Consider the following 27,950-nt stretch of genomic DNA (forward strand, 5'->3'; position numbering starts at 1 on the left):
GTTCCTTTTCCTGGGTAAGAGAACAGAAGCTGTAAGATGAATGAGGGCTTGGGTGCACCCACCAGAGATCTGCTGGCATGCCAAGGATGCCCAAGCTTCAGGCTGAGAAGGAGGGAGACCAGGCGACTGCCATGGTCCTCATTTGCTACATGGCTCCCCAGGCCTTAGAAAAGAGGCAACATTAATCCCTCCATCTCCACAGGCCTTTGCCAATCATTGCGGCAAATTCAAATGGGAGGCACAAGAGAAGCGGAGGGTCCAGCAGCTTTGGTTCCATCCCTGACTTCCCGCCCCAGAGGCCTCTCATCACTGTAATTCCCCTGGCAAGGCCCCCACCTAAGCCTCTTTGCTAACAGAGTATTTTTAACCTGCCACCTCCTTGCAGCTTTGCCGATCTGCAGACAAGGGTCCCGGCGAGATAAGAGAATCCATTAGTGCCGCTAGAGTCAGGCAGCGCCTGCTAAGTATATCCTCAGGAGCTCCCTCCTCTGCCCCCAGGGAGCCGCTGCCGGACTGACACCCAGGGATCTGAAGGCAAGGAGGGCTGGGTTTGGCGCCTGCGTGAAGGGAGCTCCAGCTTCTTCACTCAGCCCAGCCTCTAAAACAGAGTTCTTTCGTAGATGTTTTCAAAGATGGTCCCTGCCCTGGCTTTTTAAGGAGCCAAATTATTCCACTTCTAAGAGTATCAGATACTTTCATCTTCCGTTTTCCCTCCAAATTCTGCAGGGATTTGGAAAGAAAGTATTTCTTAGAAGGTGTCTGGAACTGGCCCTCAATAGAAGACACCACCAAAAAGCAACTGGTACTAAACCTCCCTATGAGAGGGAAGGGAAGGAAGGCTCACCTCTGCTCTTACCTTTTGCATTAGGGCATGGGGAACAAAGAACTGCAGAGTCCTGAACAGGGTTCAGGGAGTAGGGGCAGAGCTCTTGTTTCTCCTCTTCCGCCTCCTCAGGTAGATGTTGGTGGTGAATGGAGCAGAAGAGGGTTTTGGGGAGCAAAGAAGAGGCAGAGGTGGATTGGGCTGGGAGGGGCTTGCCCGGGAAGGGGAATCACAGAAGTCTTCCTCTGCAGCCTGCAGGGCTAAAGGTGTCCCCTAACCACATGCTCTCTAATGGGGTACATACATGCCAGCCCCTTCCTGCTAAGGTCAATTTCCATGCTAAATTGTTCATTATTGCCATGCGGCAACACTGTATGGAAGTGTCAGAACCTACAAGTGTGGGCAGAGTGGACAGGTGAACACATGAATACATCTGCCTTCTGTGCTCTATGGGGAGAAGCGGCCCCTTTGTGGGGGGCAGTGATGAGAAGCCCCCCACATGCTGACATCCAAGAGTGGGAGGAGGGCATCCGGCCCAGAGGCAGAGATCATCAATTCATTTAGCAAGGATTTATGGAGCATCGACGTGCCAGGCACTGTGTTCAGCACTGGGGACACCAAACTCAACAAAACACAGGATGGTTGGGAGAAAGGACACCAGCAAGTGGTTGCACAAATAACTGCCTATTACATGGCTGGCCAGTGTTGTAGAGATGTCCAAAGTTCAATAAGCAGCATGGGAACCTATAACTAGGGAACCAGAACTACTGGGAGAAAAGGGATCAGGAAAAGATTCTTGGGGAAGCAATATTTAAGCTGAATTGTAAATGCTTTGTCAGCCTCTCTGTCTCATCCCTAATATGCACAGTTTAGAGCTCCCTACCCCATGCCCCTTGGGGCCACCCATCCACATTTCCCACCAGCCATCCCAGGCAAAGGTGAGCTCTCTGACTCCCCTACTGCTCCCTCTCTCTCATTTCCCACATTGAGTTTGTTGCCAAATCTTGTCTGTTCATCTTTTCCCTCACCTGCCCTCCTTTCCACCTCCCTCCCCCAGCCTAGGCTGAGACTTATTATCTGTTCTTGAACTTGTGCTGGCTCCTGCCCTGCCTTCTCTAAGTTAGCTTTCACATTTTTTATATCATTTAATGGCTGTCCGCAGCTTGTAGGTAGGGTATAGCTGAGTCTCTTGAACAAGGTCTTGGCATCCCTCCCTACATCCCTTCTCCATGACACTTCTGCCACACTCACTCCCTGTTCTTCCAGCTTTGCCAATCCCTCCCTCTTCCCTAAGTGCCCCTGTGCCTTGGCTCAAGGCTCAGTCCATGCCTATGCCTTGACTCAGGCTGTCCCTGCCATGCCCCCCTACTCTCTGCCTGAGGAAGTGTCCTGTCCTTTCAGGCTTAAGTTATATCACACCTCCTCAGTGAAGCCTCCCTGATTCGCCCCTCTATAATCCCACATTTCTTATCATTGGTTACAGCACTTAGCAGAGTCAGCCTTGTATGCGAGTTGCTTGTATTTCTTTGTTAGAGGCAGTGTGCACAGTGGTGAATGTCACAGACTTTGGAGTGGGATTATTTGAGCTCAAAACCTGGCTCTGTTCTTACTAGGAGTATGACTTTGGGCAAGCTGCTTAACCTCTCAGTACCTTACTTTCTTGATCAGGCATACAGAGATAATAATAGGACCTACCTCATAGAGCTGTCGTAGGCATTTAATGTCTTCATACAGGTAAAGCACGCGGAACAGTACCTGTTTGCTATTAAGTTTATTTCATAGTTTATCTGCTTCCTTGCCTGATTGTGAACTCCTGGAGGTCAAGAAGCATGCAGGATTCATCTTTGTACTCCCCTAAAAAGATTCTGCTTCTCCCCATAATCTCCTCAAAGAAAGAAGCACAAAGGGCCAAAGCTAGAAAGGACCTCAGAGCTCACCTTGAGTAAATGCTAATTTTATATATCAGTCAACTGAGGCCCAATAAAGTGAAGGACTTGCCCAAATCACACAGCTAGAAACAGCTCTGGAAGCCTAGCAGTCAGGAATGTAATACCCAGGTCTAGCTCACATCTCTCCTGCTCCAATACAAATGCCATTTCTATCTCCTCTTTGGAGAAGAACAGATGGTCAGTGTCATCTCCAGTCTTCCCTTGGCATATCACTGAGCCACATTTTCCAATCACCCTCGGCCTTCTGCCCTTCCTGCTAATGGATGTCAGCTGTCCCGAGCCCTTTGGCCCTTCCTAATGAGGCAGGTTTTTCTACCTTCCCATCAGGGTGCTGTGCCTCTACACAGGGTGCTGCGTGTTCTTTAAATAGATAGCTCTAAGGAGCTACAAGCAGGATTTGCGCTTGGCCTCAACGGATACTCCAGGGCGAAGAAGGGGAGAGATCAAGTCGAGGCACACACAGGCTGGCTCCTGCTCCCCCTCTCCTCCCAGCACCTACCCTGCCAGGCACCCAGGACACATTCAGACTCCTCCTTTTACTGTGGATTCAATACAATCTGGAAAATGCATTAAACATGACACAGAGTAGTTGACGCGTAATTAATAAAGTACAGATTTTGGCTGGAAGCCTTAACTTAAAATAGCACCATGACTGTGGAGAAAGGGAGGGCAGGGGAGAGAGGCTGCAGATGCATGTGATGAGAACCAAGACCATTCTCTCCGAGAGTAACAGGACCCCTTCTCCCTCCAAAGCACCCTGAAATTAGGGAGGAGAAAGATAACAATTTTTTTATTATTATTAATGGGATGAAGCTAAGGCTCAGAGAGGCTAAATGTCCTGCCCAAGGACACTCGTGCACTGTAGGACAGAGCCTTGGCCACTCGTCCACGCCCTCACACCGGTGGTCAGAGTCCACCATTTGCGTGTTAGTTATCTACTCTCTCGTGAAGTTGCACATTTCAGGACTGTTTTTAATTTGAGAGATGTTTTAATGGCATTTTGAGACAGACTGTTCCCTCGCTGATTCTCCAGAGAGGCTGGAGGGAGCTTCGCATTTTCTTTGAAGAAGCAAAAAATAAAGCCTTTTCTTCTGCAAGCACTTTCAGAGAGCCCTTTGCTGCAGTTCACCAGCCTTCTGGTGTGAGGGGAGAGGTGAGAAGGGGCTTGAGGAAGGAGAAGGAGAGGGTAGAAAAGGCTTCTGTGGTTCATTCAAATGCCTGGGCCTCAGGGGCATTCTCTATTGAAGCTGGATCCCTGCTGCTTTCTGCCAGAGATTCCAGACTGGTTTTCTGAAGCAAAATGCAAATTTCAGCCCAACTAATCAACCCTGATAAGGCAGCATCACCTCCAGCCTGCCAGTCATTAACAAAGGACCCAAGGCAGACCTGGGAGACTAGGAGCAGCAGCTCTGGGTGGAGGAGGCTGAGATGGAATGTTCTGGAAACTCCAGAAGCAAATCACCAGAAAGCAGAATTTTGATAACAAAGGGGAAACTGAGGCAGGAAATCCCGATGTGATTTCCTCATGCCACTTGCAGTAATTCCTTCCTATCTCTACAAGGTAGAAATAAACTTGATCTTTTTAAAATAGCAGTGGAGAGATGGGGACGTGTAAAAGTCTATTATATTACAAGGCCCAGTGGGCCCTCTCTGAGAATAATTAATCTATGAATTATGTGACATAGGAAAACAGCACTGGTTTCTGTGGCATGATCTGTGTTGCATTTGTTTCTGTGCCCCAGAGCATGAATGCTATCCTTAGCACATAGTAGGTCCTCAAAAGTGTTTATGGAAAGATTCAGGAGACCAAAACCAAATCTGTGCTCTAAACCTCCCACAGCCTTGGTATATCTGTCTGCAGAATGGGGTTAAAGAAAGCTTGTCTTTCTTCCAGCCTGTTGGGCAGATTGAATGAGATGATGTTGCCCATGTGGAAGCCACGCAACAATGAGATGCTGTTGGGTATCGGATATCTGGCTGCCATGTTCTACCTAGTTCTGTGTTCTTCCCTCCCATGCCTGGGTCAGGGCCAGCTAGACTGATCTGGCAATCAGAGGGACACAGGGAGTTTCTCCTCCACCCCCGTGGCTCCCCTTACAAGCACACTGTTCTCAAATACCCAGAACTTGAACCCAGAACCTTATATAGCTACTCTTCCCAGGGGGAAATAGTTCAGAGCTCCAGAGCCAGAGGCCCAGCTGTCAGCTAAATTCCCCGCACTAACCCTTTCTACTTCTGGGCGGGGGGGTTGTACTAATGAAGGGAAGAAGGGACAGAGAAAAAACATGCTATCTATCTCTGGTAGCAGGAGTGAGGGAGGCTATGGTGGGAAAGACGGGTTAGATTTCACTGGCATTCCATAGCAGGCCTTCCGCGTGCAGCTGAATCAGAGCTGAGGGAGCTGCCGAGACCAGAGGAGCCTTACAGTCGACTTGTGGGCAAACCTGATAGCCCATCTGGAATCCATCCGTGGCCTGGCTCCCTCCCCCATGTCCTGAGCTCACTGCAGAAGCCATGGTGGAGGAGCAGGGCCAGGCGCCTCAACCAGCAGGCTGGACAAATCCCCCAAGTGCCAGCCCACCAGCCCCCGCTGTCCCTCCCTGGCTCTGGAAGCACAGGTTCTCCCTCCCACTCACCAGCCGCTGGCTTCAGTTCCTGCCCCTTCCTCTCTGAGAACCAGAGTGAATAATCTTACGGCTTTGAGTAGTACAGAGATGGGGAAGCAGCATCAGAGATCCAGCCCTCCTGAGGTTATTTAGAGGGCCTGAGAATGCCAGCTCCAGTCCATGTCAGCAAGAATTGTAAGTGGGTGTCACGGTAGCACCAGACTTTCAGATCTTCACAGAGGAGTTGACCGGCCCTTGGCTGTCGGAGTCCTAAATCCCCTTGGATGGCTGGTGTCCCCAGTCTCCCATGACTCCAACATCCTAAATGCCCAAACTCTCAAGACAGAGCACAAGCTGGAGGACATGGGGTTGTGCAAAGAGCAGGGGCAGCCGTCTTCCTGGAGCCTGGTACTTTAGCATCGGCCCCGCGATGGTTTGCTTGGTGATTTTGAGGGAGCTGTGTGCTTTCACCAGGACTCAGTTCCTCTTCTATGGGAAGATACTTCCCCCCACAGAATGATCATGAAGATCAAAAAAGAAAAATTAGGTGGTAGAAACAAACAAAATGTCATTACCTTCAGCATACCCTCAGCCTAGCAGATGATAATGCAGTGCCCGTCATATGGACAAAGGACAGCATTGGCTGGGAGAATCGATGCCCAGCTCTGAAGATCCCTCCCCAGAGCCTCTAGGGAAGGGGTTTCCCCATTTTCCTGGCATTTCTCCCACTCCCTGGGTTGATTGGAGTCATGGTGGTTTTGTTGTCACCTGCCATATTTTAGTAACCTTTGACCATTGCCCAGCTAGCCTGTGGGGGTGGATGCCTATGCGGCTCTCCCTCCCTCTCCCATGCAGAGAAGCACAGTCCTCCCCAGGAGCAGGAAGGAATGTGCTTCCTGGGAATACTCCTTGCCCCATGTGCTGGAGATAGAGCCCACCGCAGGGCTCCACCACGGGGAGGATTCTGAAAGCCAAGAAAAGCGACCCATTTGTTGGAGAACCCGACAGGGTCAGAGGCAGCTCAGACCACCTGCAGGGAATCAGGCCCCTTTGCCCACCACAAATCTCTTTTAACAACAAACTTTGAGAACAGGCTGTTTTCCCAGTGCAGCTTCCTGCATAGTGTTTGCCTAATCTTTCTGTCCAAAATCCCTCTCCAAACAGGAGGTTTCCTGCCCAGCACTGGCAATCAGAGAGCTAATTATGTGGGATTAGAGATGGAGTTGGGGGGGGGGGTTCCTTTTAATTACAGGAAAAAATTAGTCCAACTGATGTCGGCAAGGCCCCTGGGATTAGAATGAAAGTCCAGGTTTGGGCACAGGTCGGTTTGGGAGCTGGTAGAGCCCCCGTGCTCTGGGGCTGGTGTCTTCTGCCCTTAACTGCCTCTGGAGTCTGGGGCAGACAGGGGGAAATGCAGGTCTCTGAAGAGCTTCTCTTTTGGGGATCTTGGAGAGGTCATATGTATGTGTGAGAGAGGAGAAAGACACAGGGAGAAAGAAGTAGAGACAGCACAGAGAAAGAAACAATGTATATGGAAAGATTTGGGGATTGATGGGAGAGAGACAAGGAAGGGAAGGAGAAAGAGAAAGGCAGGTGGGTGTTAAGAGGAGATTTTGAGTAAAAACAGACAGAGGGACACATGTTTAGAGACCACCATTTCTCTCCCCACACTCACTGTGGACTAGTACTTATGTGACTGTCTCTTTCAACGGGGAAAGAAGAGAAAGGCATCAGAAGCTATACCTAGGCTTCTGTCCTCCCTCCTTCCTACCTTCCTTCTTTCCTACTTCCCACTCTCTTTCCTCTAGTGTCCAGCACACGGGCCTGGTTTCACAGCACACGGTGCAAGTGAGGAATGCTTTGGCCTGGCTGGGACAAGGAAGGCGTGGAGAGCTTGGACTCTGCTGGGCTCCTAGTGATCTGGAGTCTCCTCTGTGGCCTGAAGACAGGGCTTTCTGCCAAACAGTCTTGCTTTCTCTCCTATGAGAAGAATCTCTTGGCCAGAAAAGCATTCATTCATTAATTTATTCATTCATTCTTCTGTTTTACAAATAATTACAGAGCCTTATTATGGGCCAGACCCATAGGAGTTTCTCCTCCACCCCCATGGCTCTTCTTACAAGCACACTGTTCTCAAATACCCAGAACTTGAACCCAGAACCTTATACAGCTACTCTTCCCAGGAGTCTATGAATTTTTATTCATGCAGTGGAATACAAATCAACCACTGGCTTTCCATTTTGAGTGGTATCTCCCCACCTCACCCCTGTCATCCAGCCCCTCACTTACAGCATCCTGAGAGTAGCCCAGACCCTCACTCAGAAACATCCACTGGCCAACAACTCCTCAAAGAGGCAAAGGATATAAGTACAGAGTAAAAGACCTGAGAATATTTTGAGGCAATGTACAACAGGTACAGATTCGTAGGGTACAAAGAAAAGACCTGAGCATAATTATTATTGTGTATTCATATCTCACTTCTTTCCAAAGAAGGAATTAAGATGACTTACAATAAAAGATTTGGCCAACATGGAATGATAACTGTCTTAGAACTAGAAAAGCCAAGCCATAAAGGGAGTAGAAACACGTATGTTACCAAGAAGGTCAACATAGGCACCAGGATCCAGCATGAGATTTGGCCTGAGTGTCCCAGCAGCCAAGTCATAAAGGGAAATGAAATGAGCTAGAAATCTTTACACTTTGAGAGAAGGCAGTGTCCCTACTTTTCAGGACATTTCCCAGACATTACATTCTGTAAATGATTTATCATGTGAGACCTGTACAGACACCAGGACAAGAGTTTGACATCCAAATCAGATGCTTCTTTTATATGGCAATTGCTTGTATTAGCTCCTGACAAAGTGCCAAGGCTGTGACTTCCACGCAACAAGCAGCATCCAATGGGTTATTCTCATGGAGTAACAAACGCTGAAAAATAAGTATATGAGGCTGTGAAGGAAAGGGAAGCTTGCTGGTTTGGCTTTTGTGGTCCAAGTTTACGGCTTTCTGGAGCTCTCACTTGATTCAAGTATAGAATGCAATTTTTAAGTACCCTGTCATGCTTGGCACTCTGCTAAAAGTTGAATAAAATGAACTATATAGATTCAACTTCTACATCTGGGAATTAATAATTTATGTTGCCACTTAGATGAGGCTCAGACAGCAGAATAAGAGCATTAAAATGACAGCTAGTAAGATGTTAACATTATACCCAAGACAAACGTGAGTGTATTTTAGGGAAGTAAATGGATTAATAAAAGATTTTATAATCAAACTGACTCAAGCTTGCATGCCTTTCTACTACTGGCTGGCTGTGTGGCCTAAGGCAGTTACTTAACCTCTCTGAGCCTCGGTTTCTTCATCAGTGAAATGGGTTTTGGGTTTCATCAGTGAAATGGGTTTTGTAAATGATTTGCATGTAAATCATTTACATAAGGTGCCTGGCATCATGTCCAATTTGTAGTATGTGCTCAGTAGGTATAGCTATGCTCACATTCTAGGATTGTTAAATAAGGATGAGTTCCTAGTGGGGAGAGAGGAGCAAGAGTCTTCCGATCCTCTCCAGGGAAGCTGAAGACTCATTGCTTCTTTCGATGAACACCATTCGCTTCCTAATAGTCAGGATGTCTAAAGCTGAACTGGAAATATTCCAACATAGGTCATCTCAGGAACCTGAGAAACCTCTCCCTTTGATCTGTTTATATCACAACTTGACTGGGAAATCCATAACCCTCCTTTCTCTCACCCTGCTTTCCTCACTTAGGAAATGCCCAGGACTTGGATTTTGCTGCCCCAGGGTCGTTATCTAGGCCATCCTCCGTCACCAGCCACATAGGCTCTCCATTCCTTAAGCCTCAGGTATTCCTTCACTGCACTTCATGGGGAGGTCCTGGTGTCAGGCAGAATGAAGGGCATTAACTCCCACCTCTCCTGGAGGGATCCCTTTGTCCAGATTGGTTGTCAGCCAGCCCCAGGCAGCCTCCAGACTATAGCAAGAGAGGGTGAACTTGGGAAGCCATGCGGCGCCCCCTGCGAACCCCACCCACACCCCTGTGACAGCTGGAGCCCAGCGTCCCATGAGCCACAGCTGGGCAGGGAGGGTGGGGCAGGTCCAGTGCAGCCAGGTGTTGGGCCAGGAGTCACGCAGGCCCCAGGCAGGTCTTCCAGGCACATCCCCTTGGTCCTGCCCTCCCCATCCTCACCTCTGCTTCTTTGCAGCTTCTCTGGTACTTTCCAACTTACTGCCAAATTGTCAAAAGCTATGAGAGGCAAAGTGCTGTTCAGTTAATGATTCCAGTCCCTGGAGAGGTGGAGCACTCTTTTAAGAGAAAAAAATTCTAGAAGACTGGGGGTGTGGGAGGGGCAGAATGAGGGATGCTTTAGTACTTTACACAAAAGCCAGGCTATAGCTCCTTTCAGTGCTTTTTAAGGAGCATATTAGCAGTGGGTAGGTTTGCCCCGAGCTGCCTTCTCTCTGTGGGTGAAGGACTGGAGCCTCCCCCTTGCTTTTCTCTGTTTCACAAAGTGAAAAGGGTCTGAGACAGAAGGTTGCCATCTTTTCAGCCCTGTGGCCGCGGCCCTCTGTGTCCCCAGCACCGGTCCTGTGGAGACTCTAGTCAAACGACTCCTTCTTGCTCTGAGAGAGGCTGCCTTCATAAGCAGGCTGGAACTGCCACTATGCAAGGGGTTCCCGCTCTATGCACCTGCTAACCCTCTGCTCCCTCCCCCTCCTCCTCCCTGCAGTCCTGCTCCCTTGGAAAGGACAGAGGAGGAGTACCAATTTCCCCCATGACCCTCTGAAGAATTTCCTCCCTGCCCAATTTTCCTTCTCAGTCTGGTCCCACCCCAGTCTATGAATCAAAGATAAATCAATCCAAAATCCCTCTCCTTCATGCTTTCCTTTCCAGTTTCCCAAATGCTTTCACATTCCTTATCTCATTTGTTCCTGCTGCTGCCTTGTCATGCTGGCAAGTTGTGTTACCAGTTTTGTAGATGAGGAAAGTGAGAATTAACTCCCTTGGCTGAGTGCCTCTGTGTGGCCTCCACCCCAGTGAGCTAGACATCAGCCTTCACTGGACAATCAACCTCTATCAGAAGGGAAGATGGAAGTGCAGGGCTTGGAAGATCTAGAAAGGAAATCAAAAAAATCTATGAAGAGACTGCCCAAGGCGAGACTTGTACAATCTCTCACTTCCATTGTCTCTTGCTGTGATCTGGCTTGGAGAGAGAAGAATATTTTTAAGGTTATTTTTGTTTTGAGTTGGTCCTAGTGTAGCTCTCTTGGTCTTAGTCCTCGGTCATCCATGCACATCCTCTGCAGCCACTGCCACTTTTTGGGTGCGATGATGTGGCTGTCCAGGCCCAAGAGCACATGACATCCTAGGTAGTGCCAACTTCTCAGGGGCCAGGAGGATTTGGGGAGGGCTGAAGAGAAGAATAGAGGCTGCACTTTGCCTACCGTTGAGCCCACTGGATATTCTGAGAATGCTCAGAGAAAAGGCAGGACAAAGTTCCTTCCTCACAGGGCCAAGCCCTGCTTCTCTCCCTCCCGCTCTGCCATGAGATCTGGGCACCTGCTGTACTGTACCCAGCACCAGTAGAGTCTTCGTGCTGGCACTCTGCCCAGCAGCTGTGGGGCATTAGCACAAAAAGCGGGTGGGCATTGAGGACAAGCAGGTGTCCAGCCAAAGAGAACAAGGTGACCGGGGAGGGTCTTGGAGCAGTGATGGCAGGGAGCAAAGAGAGTCCATGGCAGAACAAGCAGATCGAGACCATCCTTACTCGCCACCCCACACCCACCCCACCTTGATTAGAATGATCTGGCCCCAGAAGAATAGCAATGAATTAATTAGGGGCCTGTTTTCATGAAGCAGCTCATTATTAAAGCCCCTCTCCTGGGAGGGGAGATGGGAAAAGGTGTGAAGATGACAGCTATTCAAACAGAATCTTTTAAAAGAGCTAGACCCTCCCCCAGCTGTCTGTTCTGCCCTTGGGCTCTGCCAAGCAGTCAGGCAGACCAGAGCACACAGGGTACCCCTGGGCTGGCTGCTGGGGACTGCAGGGGATGGAGGCTTCCTGGCTTGGCTTCCCTTCCCTCCCTTCTCCTCTTACCCTGTTCCCCAGACTCCAACTCTGACCTCCTCTTCGTAACCTCAATTCTTGCTTTCCACCTGTCTGAGCCAGCAGGGTTTCCGCTTAGTGGTCCTGTAGTTCTTTTCATATCAGTACCTGGAGTGTTTATACTACTTTCCTCCTAAGAGCTCTCACCAGTCCACTGGGGAGCCAGAAAAGATCATTTCGACAGAAACAAATGTGGATAGGTGTTTACACGCCAGGTTCTGGAAGATTTCGGGTGGGTGGGATGGCATGGAACAAGATTCCCTCTTTCTCTACTCATTTTTCTCTAGCGATGGAAAGACAGAGGCCTAGAAAAATGAAGACCCAACAGAGTTCAGATCCTGGCTCTTTTGCCTACCAGCTTTGTTACCTTGGGGAAGTTACCTCACCCTACTGTGCCTCAGTTTCCTCATCTCAGCCTTAGGGATAATAGTAGTGCCTACCCCATTAGGTTGTTGTGAGGTTTAAATGAGAAAATGTGCATAAAGCCTTTAGCATGACATCGAACAATAATAGGGGTTCAATCAATGTGAGCCATGAGTAAAGTTCTACTCCTGCCCAGTCTCAGCAACAGGGATTCCTTCATTCCATCAGCCTGTGTTATTGAGAGCCTACTGTGTGCAGGGCAGTACCAAGTGTAGTAAGGCATATGAAGCTGTACAAAGCATGGTTTCTTCTCTAGGAGCCTGACTATCTTAGGAAAGATGACTGCATATATTTACAAGTAACTGTGCCAAGAGACATTCTAGGTGTTATGGGAGTTCCAGGGAAGGATTGGTACAGGCTTCACGGAGTAGGTGGCATTTGGATAAGGCCTTGAAGGATGGTTAGGATCTAGGAGGTAGAATAAATTGTCAAGCAAAGCCATGAAGACAAAAAGCTGGGGATGCAATTGGAAAATGATGAGAAGGCCATGTTAGCTAGACCCTTGAATGACAAACTGAGGAGTATGAACTCTTCTAAATTATTAAAGAGGACAATTGAAGGTGGTGTGTGTGTGTGTGTGTGTATGCATGAATACATGCCATGATTTACTTTTTTCATTACTCCAGAAGTAGTGTATGTTCATCGTAAAAAAAATTAGGAGACTGAGATAAGCAAGAGAAAGAAAATTACAAACACCTGAAATGTAAGGATTTTGCATACAGAAAAGGCAGGATCGAACAAGTGTTTTAAGAAGATTAATCTGGCAGTGTTTGGTAGAATAGATTAGAACAAGAATATGCTGGAGGCAGGGAGATTTCTCAGGTTATTACAGTAGCCCAGATAAGAGGCAATAAAGACTCAGCCCCAGCGCACTAGCGATGGGAAGAGAGATTCAGTGGCATGGTTGTAGGCTCCATTTCTCTCGGTTACCATGGGTTTTCTGCACCATGGTGGGCACATGCCACGTGTGTGTGTGTTTTTAATGACTTCTTTTAAAATCTCTAGGAGTCTCCTGCATTTAGGCACAAGTCCAGTGTCAGATAATGCTGCTCAGCGCTCTCGACCTCCATTCCCATCCCTACAGCTGGAAATGCCGTCCTCAGTGTTAATCAGAGCAAAGATTATTGTTCCAGATTATAAAATGCAAGGCAATCTCAGGCCATAGAAAAGAATGAATTAATTAAAGAGAGTAATAACCCTCTTAAACACCCCATCCTTTGCTCCTTTCTCCAGACTGCAGGTGGCCTTCTTTGTCACAGTGGAGGAGACAGCTATATGATCTATTTTGTTCCCCAGGACTTATCTCCAGAGGCACCCAGTGCTTTTTAAATGGAGTTTTTAGTCCTAATGTAGGCATTGTCCTCCTGTTTAACTTAGAGAAAGCCTAGGCTCTGGAGGGAGGCGGAATAAAAGAGTTCAGGCTTTGGAATCAGACAGATTCAGCTTCGAGTTTTGCTCTGCCACTTTCTAGCTGTGTGATCCTGCAATAGACACTTAACATGTCTTTTTCTATAAAATGGGAACACCTACCTCAGAGTTTTGAAGAGTATTCATGTTTATATCCCTAACTTTTTGCACATGGGTTGGCATAGAATAGATGCTCAATAAATGTGTTGAACTAAACTTATAAAGAGAGAGAAGCTATTTGAAAGCACCATGTATATCCAGTCCCAGGAAGTGCTAGTTTCCTTTTCCTGCCCCCTTTTTAGGAGTGAGACGGGCATTTCCAAGGTAGTTAACCTGTCTATATGCCTGATTCCATCAGTTCTCACCACACCCTATTCCAGAGCTTGGTGAGAAAGGCTGCCCTGTACTCCCCATGGACCTGAAAGAGTGGCTCTAAATCATTCCAGTTCAAAAAGCCTAAGAGGTTCATCTATCCTGAAACAACCAGGGCATCTCCAGGAAAGGAACCTGTGTGCAGTGCCTTGAATGGAGACTCCGAGTGCCCACACTACTAGAACTTGGGGTAAACAAAGGTTCAGATTTGGCAGAAGTTCCTCGTTATTCTGTATTAATTCCTCCTACCACCCCTCCAGCTACACACCCCCCACTCTGTGTGCTCCATGTGAATTATTGCTTTGCTTCTGCATGATTTGATTTCATCTGAGGCTGTTTAATGCTTCGGCTGTCTCCGCCGTGTTTATCTTATTGTTTCCCAGAACAATCAAATGCTTCCTCTGCCCCTGGCAGCTTCGTCTTGTTCCCGGAGCCTCCTGACCTGCCCAAGCCTAAAGCTGGAGCAGTGTTTAAAGGTGGGGTTGGACTAAGGCCTGAGCCCTGTGTTCCTGAATCACCCAATGTAATTCACCTCTCATAAGCTCTTGTCCTGGCCCTTGGAGTTCAAAATTCTCCAAGAGTAGAACCCAGAAGTCTGGATTCTTTTTGCTTCTAGCTCTTTGTGTCACTCTCTCATGAGTAGCAAAGGGAAAGGCCCCAGGGATGGGGTGCTTGGTGCCTTTGTGAGTGTAGTTTGTCATTAACTGTAGGTAGGCATGGAGCAGAGGCCACTCCTCTTAGTTCTATGAGCAGCATACACCAGTGATGGCTTGGCCATCCTCATCCACCCTTGTCTGATAAGGGAGCAGAGACACCACAATTTAGAAACAGAAAACTGGTCTCCGGAGATCCTCACCAGCCAATCTCACCACCCTAACCCTTGAATACTGACCTTACTCATAGTAAATGCTCAGTAGTCATTACATCTACTATCCTTACTAGCCAGGCTATTAGTTCTTATACTGTCCCAAGATGCAAAAGTCCAGAGAACAAGTGAGTCCTCTGGGGACTCCTCCCTACATTCCAGGAGAAAGATCTCCATGGCCTGGCCCCCTGAAATCCAGGACTCTAGCCCCATGCACCCCGCTGTTAGCTCCACCCACCCCTAGTTGAATATCTAGGGCAGACTCTTAACACGGACAGAAATAGAAATAATTGTACATGGAAATGTCAATCTCCAGTGTCAACCGAAGATTGACCGACAACTCATTGGGGACCAGTGCTGGAAGAACTATGTGTGTGCATGTGCATGTGTGTGTGTGTGTGTGTGTGTGTGTGTATAAGGGTGGGAGCAGCAGAAATTCTAAAGCTTAGAACATGTTAACAACCTCCTTCCCCTTCATGGACAAGAGAGACCCTTATCCCTGTTTCCCTTTTTCCTCTCCTCTGCTAGCTCAGTGCAAACCACGGGCCAAGTTTTCCAGGTTCCTGCATCCCCCTCCAATTAGCCAAGCATTTAGGGCCAGGCTCCTAGCTGTCCTCCAGGGAGCCTCAGCCTGCTGAGTTGTGACTCTGCAAGCTTAGTTAATGTTTTCACAGCTCACAGGGCGGGGCCAGCAACAGGCACCCTGGACTGCCACCGCTGCTGTTGCTGCTGTTACGTGTAGGTGAATGTGTACGTGAGACAGTGTGTGTGTATGTGTATGTGAGTGTGTGAATGTATGTGCAGGATAGAGGGAAGAAGAGTCTCAGAGACAGAATTTACCAAAGACTTAAATCTATAAATAATTCGGGTCATGAAGCTCTACAAAAATAATCTTCAGCTCAAACCTTCTCTCGCAGCACCAAATGCTCAACTGCAGATACACTCTCTCATGAACTCACTCCCAGGGTCAGCCTAGCAGCACCATGCCCTCTCCACCTTTCACCTCCTTAAAGGTCTGAACACACACACACACACAATATACACACACCACACTTATACACACATTCTGCATACACACACCACATACAACGCATATACACCATATTCATACAACAGACTTACACACACCACACATACATACACATACAACACATACCATACTCAGACACACTCACAACACATACATGCCACATTCATACACACAACAGACTCATACACACATGCCACATGCACACACACCACATCCATATACATACAACACATACACACCACACTCATGCACACAATAGACTTATACACACCACACACATACATGTCACACATACGACACACATCATATACATACAACAGACTCACACACACACAACACATACACATCATACACATACACACAACAGACTCATACACACACCACATATGTACACACACCACACATGCCACACACATACACATTCACATGCCACATATATGTTAATAGACCGCAAAAGCATAGGGTCCTCAGGTGAACAGAGGTAGAAACAAGTGATAAAGGCCTCTTCTGAAGTGAATTTGAGGACGTCAGATGCTGAGACCTGCTGAGAGTGTTGCTGAACCCTCAATAACTCTGTGTCAAAAGTCTCATCCTCTCCAAATGCTTAGGTCTGAGAGACCAAGTTTCTAAGAAATCTGAGCTCAGGCATAACAAGAACAGCTTTATAGTTATATTACACTGTACATTTTCCAAAGAACTCACATTTCCACTCATGCATTTTGGCTTAGGCCTCACCTCCTCCAGGAAGTACCCCCTCAGGGCCTCCTTCAGGCCAGGTGAGATGCTGCTCGGCCCCCCATGCTGGTCTCCCTGGGACCCCCATGCAAACCTCTTCTCACCAGGGGTGACCCCTGTGTTCGTGGAGACCAGATAAATTGTACATTTCCCCATCCCCGGGCTTCCTGAGGGGATCCTTATCCTTTATCACGTATCTGCAGCTCCTAATGCAGGCCTAGCTCATGGTAGGCACATAATAAATGAATATTGGACAGCACTGACATTCATAGCTAATAACTCATTTCACTTTCACAATATCTTTTTTGAGCTAAGGACCATTAGGTCCCACCATTATGGGACAGCTACAGAAACTATTACACAAACAAGTGAAATGACTTGCCTGAGGTCACACAGCCAATTAAAGAAAAACTTGGGATTAAATCCCAGTCCTGCAGACATGATCCAGTGCTTCCTTCTGTGTGGTGATGGCTTTCAAACCAATCTCTTCGCTACTAAGAAACCCAAGAAGATTCCCAATTCTACTGCTCTTCCACAACTCTTGCAAAAAAAAAAAAAAAAAAAAATATACATATATATATATACTATAAGTGCTACTGCTACTACTACTAATAATAACGTGATATTAGAGTACCAAAGGACTCCATAAATTAGGGCTAACTAGAGAAGAAATCGAAGCACAAGAAAAGGAGTTTAGAGGGGGCTGCAGGTAAGCGAGTTAATTGGATATGCTGATTGGAATTGGATATTCAAGAAAAGAGGCTGACATTAATTTCTGTCCAGACATAGCTGTGATTTAAAAGAAAGGTACTAATAGGGTTACTATTTCATTCTCATTTCAACTGGAGGACTGGACACTAAATCTCTGCTGGATTTCACCTCACACGCTCCTGCCCCAAAGCCAGCCCTGATAAACTGAGTTTTATCCCCCAGGTAAGGCCCCCAAAAATTAGGTTCTGAGTTTACTGTTGTCTCCAGGAAATAGGAGATTGTCCCACTTTGAACTTTGGATCCTAAATGGGGAAGAGTGGATGAGGGGGAAATTTGGACTTTTAGATAACCCATCTACTCTGCTCAGCAGCAAGGGCAGCTATGTTTGCCCATTATTAGCCCCCTCTTCAGAGAATTCAGGCTCTAGCTGTGAATCTCAGTTACGCCACTCTCCACCTGTGTGATCTTGAGAGAGTTGCCTAACTCTCCTGTGCCTCTGAGTTTTCATCTCTAAAATGGGATTTAAAATAGTATTTACCTCAGGAATGCTTGGAAGTGTTAAATGAGTTCATTTTTGTTAAGTACTGTGACAGCACGTAGCACTGTGGTAGCTATTATTAAATTCTTTAGGTGAACAGAACCTTTCAGAATCCAAGTCTATCCTACTGCCTTCAGGCAGGGCCACATTTAACCATGAAGCAAAAGGGGTTATCCTGGGTTTAAAACCCTCCTGAGAAGGAGATTACAGTCTCCTATAGTCACCCATTCTATAGTAAAGTCTCTGGTTCTTACTAGAGCTAGACTAAATGTCCTCATGTCATAGTTTAGGCTGGGCATAGTGGCTCACACCTGTAATCCTAGCACTTTGTGGGGCTGAGGTGGGAGGATCACTTGAGCTCAAGAGTTTGAGACCAGCCTGGGCAACATAAGGAGACCTTGTCTCTAAAAAAACTTAAAAAGGAGCCAGTTGTGGTGGCGCACACCTGCAGTCTCAGCTACTTGGGTGGCTGAGTAGGGATCGCTTGATCCCAGGAGCTCAAGGCTGCAGTGAGCCATGATTGCACCACTGCACTTAGCCTGGGTGGCACAGAGTGAGACCCTGTCTCAAAATAAATAAGTAGTTTAGGCACATTTTGTCTTTTGCTGGTCTCAATAAAGACTGTCACTCTCTTTTGTACCTTGTGCTATCTGGCTGCTGAGTGTTGTCCAAGCAAAATAGCCCCAGTAGCTTCTGTATTTCCACCGAGGTCAAGTCTTCCCACAAGAAGAAGATCCCAAATAGAAAAACACTCCAGTGACTCATTCCACCTGTGCCTGTCACCTCCCTCCTTTGCCCCATCTCCAGTATCCTCCGCTACCTGGTTGGATTTTGGGACCTGTGCATCTTGGTGTTGGATTGCATACAAGGGCTGGTTCAATTTATTGCTGTCACTTTGTGGGACACCATAGAATAGACTCAATAGTTGGCTATTAAAATCCCACTCTTGTTTTGGGACTCCTTGACACTCCCCTCACCACTGGCCATCCTGTTTCTGGCAAAGACAGCTTTGAAACCCAAAATTTCCTATCCAAGACAGAGACATGCGAAAAATCACAGACTTGAACTACATTAGCAGCCTTCTTCCTAGTCACTTCCAAGGCGTTCTCCCCATCAGCCATGTGCTTTCCTCTGGACCCCACCAGCTGGGGCTGGTTTGAACCCCAGTTCCACCATGGATTGGAAGCTTTAAATGGAAGAGTTTAGACGAGATTAGCTCCAGTAATTTTTATAAGTCTATGATTCTCCTGTGATAGGCACCAAGCAGATTGCTTCTTCTAGTTATTCAGAGAGGAACACTGAGGCTCAGAGAGGTAACTCACCTAAAAGTGTGCCATTAGGCAGAAATCAAGCCCCAGGGAAGAACAGAGTCAGAATGGAAACCCGGGATGCCTGAGACCCAGACTTATACCCTGCACTCATTGGTGTGTTGCCTTAAGTGAGCAAAGGGGATCAAGGGAGGGGAAAGACCTCTGCTGCCCAGGGGATCTGCTGCCTTCTCTCTGCCAGCCCCTGCCCCACTTTTTCTCCTTGACCTGGCCTCCTGGCACCTACTCTCCATCTTCTCTGACCCCCTATAAGTATCTTGAAAGGTGACTCAATCTTGGGGCAGATAGCATGAATCAGGGGGTGAGTAGGGGGAGTCACAGACTTCTTGGCCAATACCACCTTTCTCTCTAGGGATTTAGACTGAATGAAGTAGGATAGCTTAGTTCAGGTTCAGTACCAACAACATTTTCTGTTCTGGTTTGATTTTAGCTCTGACATTTGAGACTTATGTAGGTTTGATTCTGGCTTCAACTGGTTTATTAAAAGATTGGGGTTGCAGACAGGGCAAAAGAAAAACCTTCAGATTAGGTCTCTGATTCGGTAAAACATTAATGGCTGGGATTGGTCCTGACCGAATGCAGCAGAGAATGTGATGATAAGTTGTCTTTGGTTCAGTTCCAGCTCTAATCTTGCCACGGGTACCATCTGGTCCCAGGGACCACAGAGGAAGGGCCATCACCATGGCATTCATTCTCTCTTCTGACTTGGTGTGCAGGCCTTGCTGAATCCACACAAGTGCCCAGGCTCTGGGAGAGGGTAGAGGCCAACGTGTAGGAAAAGGCAGATGAAGAATATTGAAGTGCCATTAGCATGAAAATAGCGGACTATTCCAGCCAGCAGAGGGTTAACTGGCCTTCTGGGGCAGGAGATCCCAGACCAGGCCTGAGGGAGGGGCCTGGCTCTGCAGCTCCTGGGACCCAGCCCTGCAGCTGCTGGGATGCAGCCAGCACCTTGAGGAGGCTTAAATCTCCCTGGAGAGGAGTAGCTGTCACAGGGAAGGTGGGAGAAGCACTGAGACACTTTGCCTTCAGAGGAGAGGCACAGTTCAGACTCACGCAAGAAACAGGGCCTGAAACCCCCATTTTATGGAGACAGAAAACTAAGACCAGGCCAACCAGAAGTCGTGGCAATCACATCTGCCCTCTACTTCCTGCAATAGCCCAAGAACTTTTGTGACTAAAAGCTATGATATTTCTGTAAGAATCTTATGGAAATTTGGGTCTGTCTATGTAAGGGAGAATGCTGCTTTGAAGGTCAAGGGGAACCATTTTAACTGTGGGGCATTTTCCCAGGCAGAGACTCTTATTCTTCCTTCTGCTTGAATCTCATCATCAGAATTGCTCCAGGTTAGAGGGTGGTGGCCTCAGCCGTGTAACACCACTGCTGACTCTTAGAATCCCCTTGACCCTGTGAAAATGAAACAAATGGGCTTCTAACAACATTTCTGGAAGGAGAGGCTTTACTGATAGATGACAAGGCAACAGCCTTGAACAGCAGGAAGCCCATTCCCTAGGGAGAAAGAGGGCAAGAGTGGAGCATAGGGGAAAGTCCCACAAGGGGAGTGATGAGGGATAGGAATGGCTGAGAAGAGTTTATTTGGTTCCATTGAGGTTACCTCCTCAAGTTCAGGCCCAGAAGCCCCCAAGTCGCCCAACAAAGCAGGTGAGGAGGAGAACATGGTGTCCTTGCCCCTAGATCCTGACCTACCATTTTCATCCCGGGGATATAGCACAAGGGCCTCAGGCAAGAATCTGCTGTTTCTACCACTGGGGACCCCCGGGCCACAGCTTCCCACCCCACGATGGACTCATGGTCTGTTTCCCACGTACATCAAGTCCATCCCAACCCGACAGGTACAGACCAGGCCCTGGCTTAGGCCCCTCAAGTATGCAGATTCTCAGGACAGTGGAGAAATAGGAATGGAAGCTCTTCTCCCACTCCCCTAGCTCTGCAATCAATAATGCTGTTGACCTTCCCCACTCGGCCAATAAGAACTGAAAACACATCCATCCATCCATGCTAGTGTACTTGTTGTGGCACCAGGCATTGAGCTTGGCACTTGGGATGAATAAGTCATGGTGCCTTGGCCTGAGGAGCTCTCAGTGTGGTGGGGAGAAACAGGCAGAGGGAGAAGATGATGAAGGGCCCAAGAGAGAATCCAAAGGGTGTAAGGGAGAAGAAGCCTTAATCTTAAAATCTGCCAGGGAAAATGTCTTTTGACCTCATTTTGATTCAGCCCTAAGGAGTCTAGGATATGCTGTCAGTTGGTGCACAGTTCACGCTCTTTCAACAAGCATTTCACAAGCATTCCCTTTTATCCATCGCCGGCTATGTTCCCAGTCGCATGCTAGTCCTCAGAGGGTTATAAGATAAATAGAAAAGATATCCCTGCCTTCAAAATGTTGACAGGACTTACACACATCTGAAGCAATTAGAGAACAATTCAAGTAGGTAGTCAATACATGTTAGCTAGTATATATACAATGAACAAATTAATTGATTATAATCCTAGGACAAAATGTCTGGCAAAAAAAAAAAAAACGGCATCAAAGTGGGAGCAATTAATTAGCCATTAGAGAGGATGGGGAAGGCTTCGTGGAGGAGGTGGGGCTTGAGCTAGAGATGGGCAGAGGACAGTGAAAATAGGCTGGGATCATGAATATTGGTCAGCAGTCAGCTACTAGAAAACTCGAAAATTAAAAACTAGAAAAACTGGGAGTGGGGCACATTCAGACCAAGGGTTCCTTGCCACCAACATTTTGTATGACCTTAGGGACCTCTTTTCTTTGAGATCAGCATTCAACATAAGGGCCTAGATAGTACTTCTCAAACCCTTATAGTAACAGCATCAGCATCAGCTGGGGAATTTGTTAGAAATGTACATTCTCAGCCCTCATGCCCACTGAATCAGAAATTCTGGGGGTGGGCTTCGCAGTGCATTCACCAAGTCCTCCAGGTGATTCTGAGGACACACTAGTGTGAGAACTGCAGGACTACCTCGCTGCTCCTGGACCCTGGCTACTCATTAAATTCACCCAAGGAGCTTTTAAGCTGAAGAAGATGCCTGGGCCCCACCCACAGAGATTGTGATTAATGGATGTAGCCCTGGCATTCATATTTTTTAAAGCTCCCCAGATGATTCTAATGTGCAGCCAGGGCTGAGAAGCACTGGACTAGATGACATCTCAGTCCTTTCTGACTTATTTTCCTAGGATGGGCTTGGAGAGACTAAGCCAGGATTCCTGGCTCCCCACATCTCACAGGGTGGATTTGTGGACAGTCAGGGCATATGTTTGGGGGCTGAAAGACCCTCCTGGGATCCAAAAATCTTTAATCTCTTAATGAGCAGCTTTTTGATGATTTATATAAATTGTTCACCATTCCTTCATACTTGTCTGAGGCTAAGATACTGTGAACAGATGTTGACTTTCCCACCCCAGCCACCATGAAGGAGTATGCATAAGCACACACTCACTTACACACACATACAATACACAGTGCTATAAATAGATGTACATGCACACAAGAATAACCGCATAGGGATATTCAAAATCATTCCCAAGGGCGTATATGCATGCACAAATAAATCTACTGTCAGAAATCCCAGGCCCAGAACATTCAGACTGCTTGGGAAAGGATTCCTTTTGGTGGAAATTGTGTTGTTTAAAAGAAGTGGCACTTCAGTCTATGGAGTAGTGATTGGGGGTTAGCAATGGTCTTCTGTAAGCTACCTGCTCTGGGCAGAGGCAGGTAGCCCACAGTGGAATACTGAAGGCAGATGCTGAGGACATCCTTGTTTCTCAAACAGATTCGGGCGGATGGTCCCCCCCATGGTGGGGTCCAGTACGAGATGGTCTCTGTGCTCAAGGACGGAAGCCCTATCCTCCGGGACATGGCCTTCTCCATTGATCAGCGCTACCTGTACGTCATGTCTGAGAGACAGGTAAGTGCTAACACCCATCTCTGCTTTCCAAACCGAGAAACTGCTGATAATCTGTCACCTTTGTTCAGAAACTATTCAGTCCAAGAAGAGAGACCTCTGGGCTTGCAGCACAGGAGTCTTGAGAGAGGCAGAGTCCCTGTAGGCTTTGGCAGGGAGCTAGAGAGAAGCAGCCGGGGGCCAGCCACTTCCCGGAGGCTTCAGTCTAGGCCACAGCCCCTGTCTCAGCAAGTGATGAGCAGCCCTGCAAGAACAGGCCAGACTGCACGGAGCAGCTTGGTGTGATTAGGAGGTAGATTTACTGCTCTCAGGCCCACAGAGTCTGCTGCTCAAGGGAGCCAAAGAGGCGTAAATAATCCAGGCCTCCAGGCTGGGCCCACTCCCGGGAGAGGCAGACCCAAGATAGGGCCCCAGAAGGAAATAAAAATCTTGGCGTGAGTCTTAGACTGGTGCAGAGTATAAGCGGGTCAGCTCTGGGAAGCTGAAACCAGGCCTATGGAGATGGGGAGCCCTGAGAAATAGACTTCTAAAATAAAGGCCAAAGAAATGAGGAAAAGGATTGCCAGTCTGTCCCAGCAGCTGAGGACACTGACTTAGGCTAGAGAAGGATGCTGGTAGAGCTGAAGGCCCAGAGAGCTCTCACAAGTTGCTTCCCGGCTCATGTCATTCTCAGAGAATTCTGCAAAAGTTCCAGGTGTCCTTGATCAAACTTACCCTTTCCAGAGCTCTCCTTACCTCCTTTCTTTTCGAATGTAAGGGGTCTGAATCAGGGGATGAGGGATGAGCGAAGAAGTAAGGAAGAGACAAGTGTGCACACGACAGCATTAAGGGAAGCAGTGATGCAGTTCTGACTTGAAAATTAGTTCTTGAGGACAGATGACGTAAATCATATGATAATTACATGCAAATTACATCCAGATCCTCTTGAACCCACCTGTCTTTTTCACCTTCTTTCATGTGGCCTCTGCAGTTGAAGTATAAACAGGTCCAGATGGGAATTTCGTGGATCTGTAGACAGCTTTGCCTAACCTAGAGTGGGTAAGACAGTCTTGGAAATAAACACTGACCTATCATTCCAATGAAACAGTCAGTGGGCCTAAAAAGAACTATTCCTGGGCACATATTTATTGGGAACAAAGTGCTGGGAATCATCAAAATGAATGAGACTTAGTCACTACCTTAAGTTGATTGCAATCTAACAAAAGAGAGACAGGTACCCAAATAGCCCAATAACATCAGATTGAATGCTATACATGCTCTTTTATCCTGTTCTTCTTTAAGGGAAAACATTATTTGTTTAATAAAAATGGTGGACGCTTGTTATACAAATTCAAGCAATGCATACAGAAAAGAAAACAGCAGCAGGTCACCAAATCTCACTACCCAAAATATAACACCATGTTAACATTTGGTGAGCACCATTCCAGGCACTTATGCAGATATAGATACAGATAAAAGGACAGATAGGTAGATGACAACCTATATAGGTGGATAAAATGTTGGGCAGAGGTTAAATAGACTCACATTTTATGCAATATTTTCAAGAGGCACTGTGTGTAGCAGAGGACCAGGCAGGTATCTCTGGGTAAGAGCTGTTTCTTAGATTCTCTGAGCCCAGCAAAGTGGGAAGGAAGAAGTGACCAATGAGACCTTAGTGGGACCGAGAAGGTACCAAGGCATATATTTTAGCTGCATATCTTTTTATCCAGTGAGACACTTTCTGAAAATGTATTCAAAATGTATCCAAAGAAGAGGGGCTGGGTCAGGACTGGAGGCAGATAAGTGGGTTTCAGAGAATATAATCACCTCCTAGATCCATATCTGACGCCATCTCTGAGAGCATCAGCCTGGCCACACCAAGTGTCCACACAGCTTATCTGTAAATACCCCTCCTCTGTCCCACCTTCTGCTTCAGGTACCCAGTTCTTGTTACAATCTACACCAAACAGAGGGGTTTAGCAGTAGCCAGCCACGATGAGCAGAGATAGGAAGAATTTGGGTTTCATGCCATGGGCTGCCTCTGGTCAAGTGAGATATTAGTAGGGGGAGCTCCCTGTACCAGATGGAGCTGTGATTATGAGGCAAAGTCTGAGGGGGATTTGTGGTGGAGCTCTGAGGCCTGTCACCTGGAGAGCCGTAAATTGTGTAGAAATAGGTAGCCAGGTGACTTCACCAGGGGTTGAGTCCAAAGATGAAAGCCAAGAACAGCTCAGGAGGCCCATCTGTCTGAGGCTGGCTGTGAGTTAAGTACTCACAGACAACTCAGATGTCTTCAAAGAAGCAGTTGAATGTGTAGCAGGAGAATAATCTGTCAAAATGAAGTCAGATGTCCTGGGTTCTAGTCCAGCTTGTGCTATCACTAACAGTAGAATCCTCTGACAGCTTCAGTTCCTCTTTTATAGCTGAGAGGAGTTGCATCAGATAACAGGCTTGTCTCTGAAGTCCGTGGGTCTGATTTGGACTTCATTTCACCATTCTCTATCTGAGTGGCCTTGCACAAGTCACCTAACCTCAGTGTTTCTCACACAAGGTCAGTGTGAGGCTCAGCTGAGACAATAAAGGGGGAATTTCTTTTTATACCACCCCACATGCCACATTCTACATGGCTCATTCTAGCTCTCATGCCTCATGATCCCATTTCTCAGGAGTATAGAGATGGTGTGTGATGAGGAGGGGGCAGGGGGACATGACACACCCAGTCATCCTGAGCCTGAGCCAGGAGATCTGTATTTTAGACCTGGCCCCACCTCTGACTTCAAGGGTGACCTGGGCCCTCAACTTCTCAGAGTCTCAGTTTCCTCATCTGTAAAGATGGAGATTATAAACCTAACTCTAAAGTCTCTTTCAGATCTTATAGTAATTTGTTTAAGGTCCTAGGATTGGGACTCTGCTCTGTCTCTCTCCAGAAGATGACACCAAAAGCACAAGAGATGGGCTTGAGACTAAACCAAAACCAGTGTTCTCTTTTTCAATTTTTAATTTTAAATTTTTTTATTTTGTTTTGTTTTGTTTTTGAGACAGAGTCTCACTATCGCTCTGTCACCCAGGCTGTGGTGCAGTGGCATGACCTTGGCTCACTGCAACCTCCGCCTCCCGGGTTAAAGCGATTCTTCTGCCTCAGCCTCCTGAGTAGCTGGGATTACAGGTGCGTGCCACCACACCTGGCTAATTTTTGTATTTTTAGTAGAGCCGGGGTTTTGCCATGTTGGCCAGGCTGCTCTCAAACTCCCGACCTCAAGTGATCCACCCGCCTTGGCCTCCCAAAGTGCTGGGATTATAAGCATGAACCACCATGCCCAGCCAATTTAAAATTTTTTTTATAGAAATAGCGATGGGGTTTCACCATGTTGCCCAGGCTGGTCTCGAACTCCTGGGCTCAAGGGATCCGTCCACCTCAGCCTCCCAAAGTCCTGGGATTACAAGCGTGCGTCACCGCGCCCAGTCAGCATAATGTTCTTAAGGAGAGATTTATGAGGCCACGTGTGCTCATATAAGCATCTTCCCTGAAGGGTCAACATTGTAGAGAAAGCTGGAATGCTGGTTTGGTTATGGATATGTACACATGCTCTCGACTTATGATGGGGTTGCCTCCTAGTCAAGCCATTGTAGGTTGGAAATATTGTAAGTCAAATACATGTTTAATAACCTAACCTATCAAGCTCATAGCTTAGCCTCACCTACCTTAAACATGCTCAGAACACTTACCTTCACCTACAGTTGGGCAAAATCATCTAACACAAAGCCAACTTTATAATTAAGTATTGAATATCTCATGTAATGAATTGAAGATTGTACTGAAAGTGAAGGAGAGAGTGGCTGCATGGGTACTTGAAGTACAATTTCTACCGAATGTGTATTGCTTTCACACCACTGTAAAGTAAAAAAAACCATAAGTTGAATCATCGTAAGTTGTCTATTTTCCTACTTTGAGGCAGCAATTTAAGACTTTCGAGTTCTCTAAAAGTCCTAAGACCTTTTAAGATATCATGGGAATGGGTTTTTCACCATTTCACTCTAAAACAAATCTCTGGGCAACCTACTCTCATCCCTGTCTTCTACCCTGCCCCCAACCCTTGCCTCTCTGTTCCCCCACCCCTCCTCCAAACATGACACATGTAATATTCTTGGGGCCGTGAGAGTGGAACACATGGTGAGAGTAAAACCAAGTCTCTGGTCTTACATTCTGCCTAGAGAGGTTTTCATCTCCCCACAGAGCTAGAACAATCCAATATAGCACTCACGTATTCTCTTTCACTCTCAATTAATTAATTAAATGTAATTAAGAAATAGGACTAGTAAGTGTTGGGTCATTAGTGTCACTGCCTAACAAGTCAATGTTAATGTACTGTTAATAGATCTAAGACCGGCCAGTCCCAGGGGAAAATTTGGGAACTGATTCCCCAATCCTGTTAATTGCCCAGGTGCTCCACTGAGAGGATGCCTGGCTCTTTTCTAGAAAGTCTGCCCCAGCTTCACTGACAGCGAATCCGCAGATGTTATGGGCATGCATACAAGTTGCTCCCATATCCTCAGTGTGTAATGGAAGTCAGACAGCGAGTCCAGGGAAAATCAGGCTATGAGCCAAGTGAAAAACCAAGCAACAAGATGAAAAGAAACTTGATAGCCCCAGTTTTCACCCAACTTGTCCGGCTGGCCACTCCTAGAAAAGGAGTATAGATCTATACACAGGGTGGATGGGAAAACAGTATAGGGATGGAAGCAATTATTCTATTTTATACTTTAATTAGTTTGAATTAGCAGAGGGAATAGAGGCATAAAATGATCCAGCGAAGGGTGAAATGGAAAAAGGGAGTCACAGTGGAGAATGGCTCCATACAGACTAGAAAGGGCTTTGGGAACAGCAGAAAGGATGGTGATGGGTGTGTGTGTGTTTGGAGTGGGTGGTGGGGCATGGAATTCTGTTCTCTATTTCAAGGCCGGGAGAGGCAAAATAGCATAGCTGTTAAGAGCTGGCCCATGGGAGTCAGGCCAACCTCCATTCCATAGACACTTACTAAGTATATGGTTTTGATAACGTTATTCAACTTCTCTAAACCTCAGTTTTATCATCTGTGTAATGGGCCTAATGCAATCATTGTGAG

General features: G+C 47.1%; 1 protein-coding gene across 1 annotated transcript in view; it reads left to right on the forward strand.

Annotated features, from left to right (window-relative positions):
* Positions 1 to 27,950, forward strand: part of PLXNA2 (plexin A2) — a 216,805-nt gene that overhangs the window by 78,488 nt on the left and 110,367 nt on the right. Inside the window, exon 4 of the mRNA XM_055233595.1 lies at positions 22,717 to 22,851. Coding sequence (XP_055089570.1) covers positions 22,717 to 22,851 — 135 coding nt within the window. The remainder of the gene's footprint in view (positions 1 to 22,716; positions 22,852 to 27,950) is intronic.

The sequence above is a fragment of the Symphalangus syndactylus genome, chromosome 19, assembly GCF_028878055.3.
Source record: "Symphalangus syndactylus isolate Jambi chromosome 19, NHGRI_mSymSyn1-v2.1_pri, whole genome shotgun sequence".
Taxonomy (NCBI): domain Eukaryota; kingdom Metazoa; phylum Chordata; class Mammalia; order Primates; family Hylobatidae; genus Symphalangus; species Symphalangus syndactylus.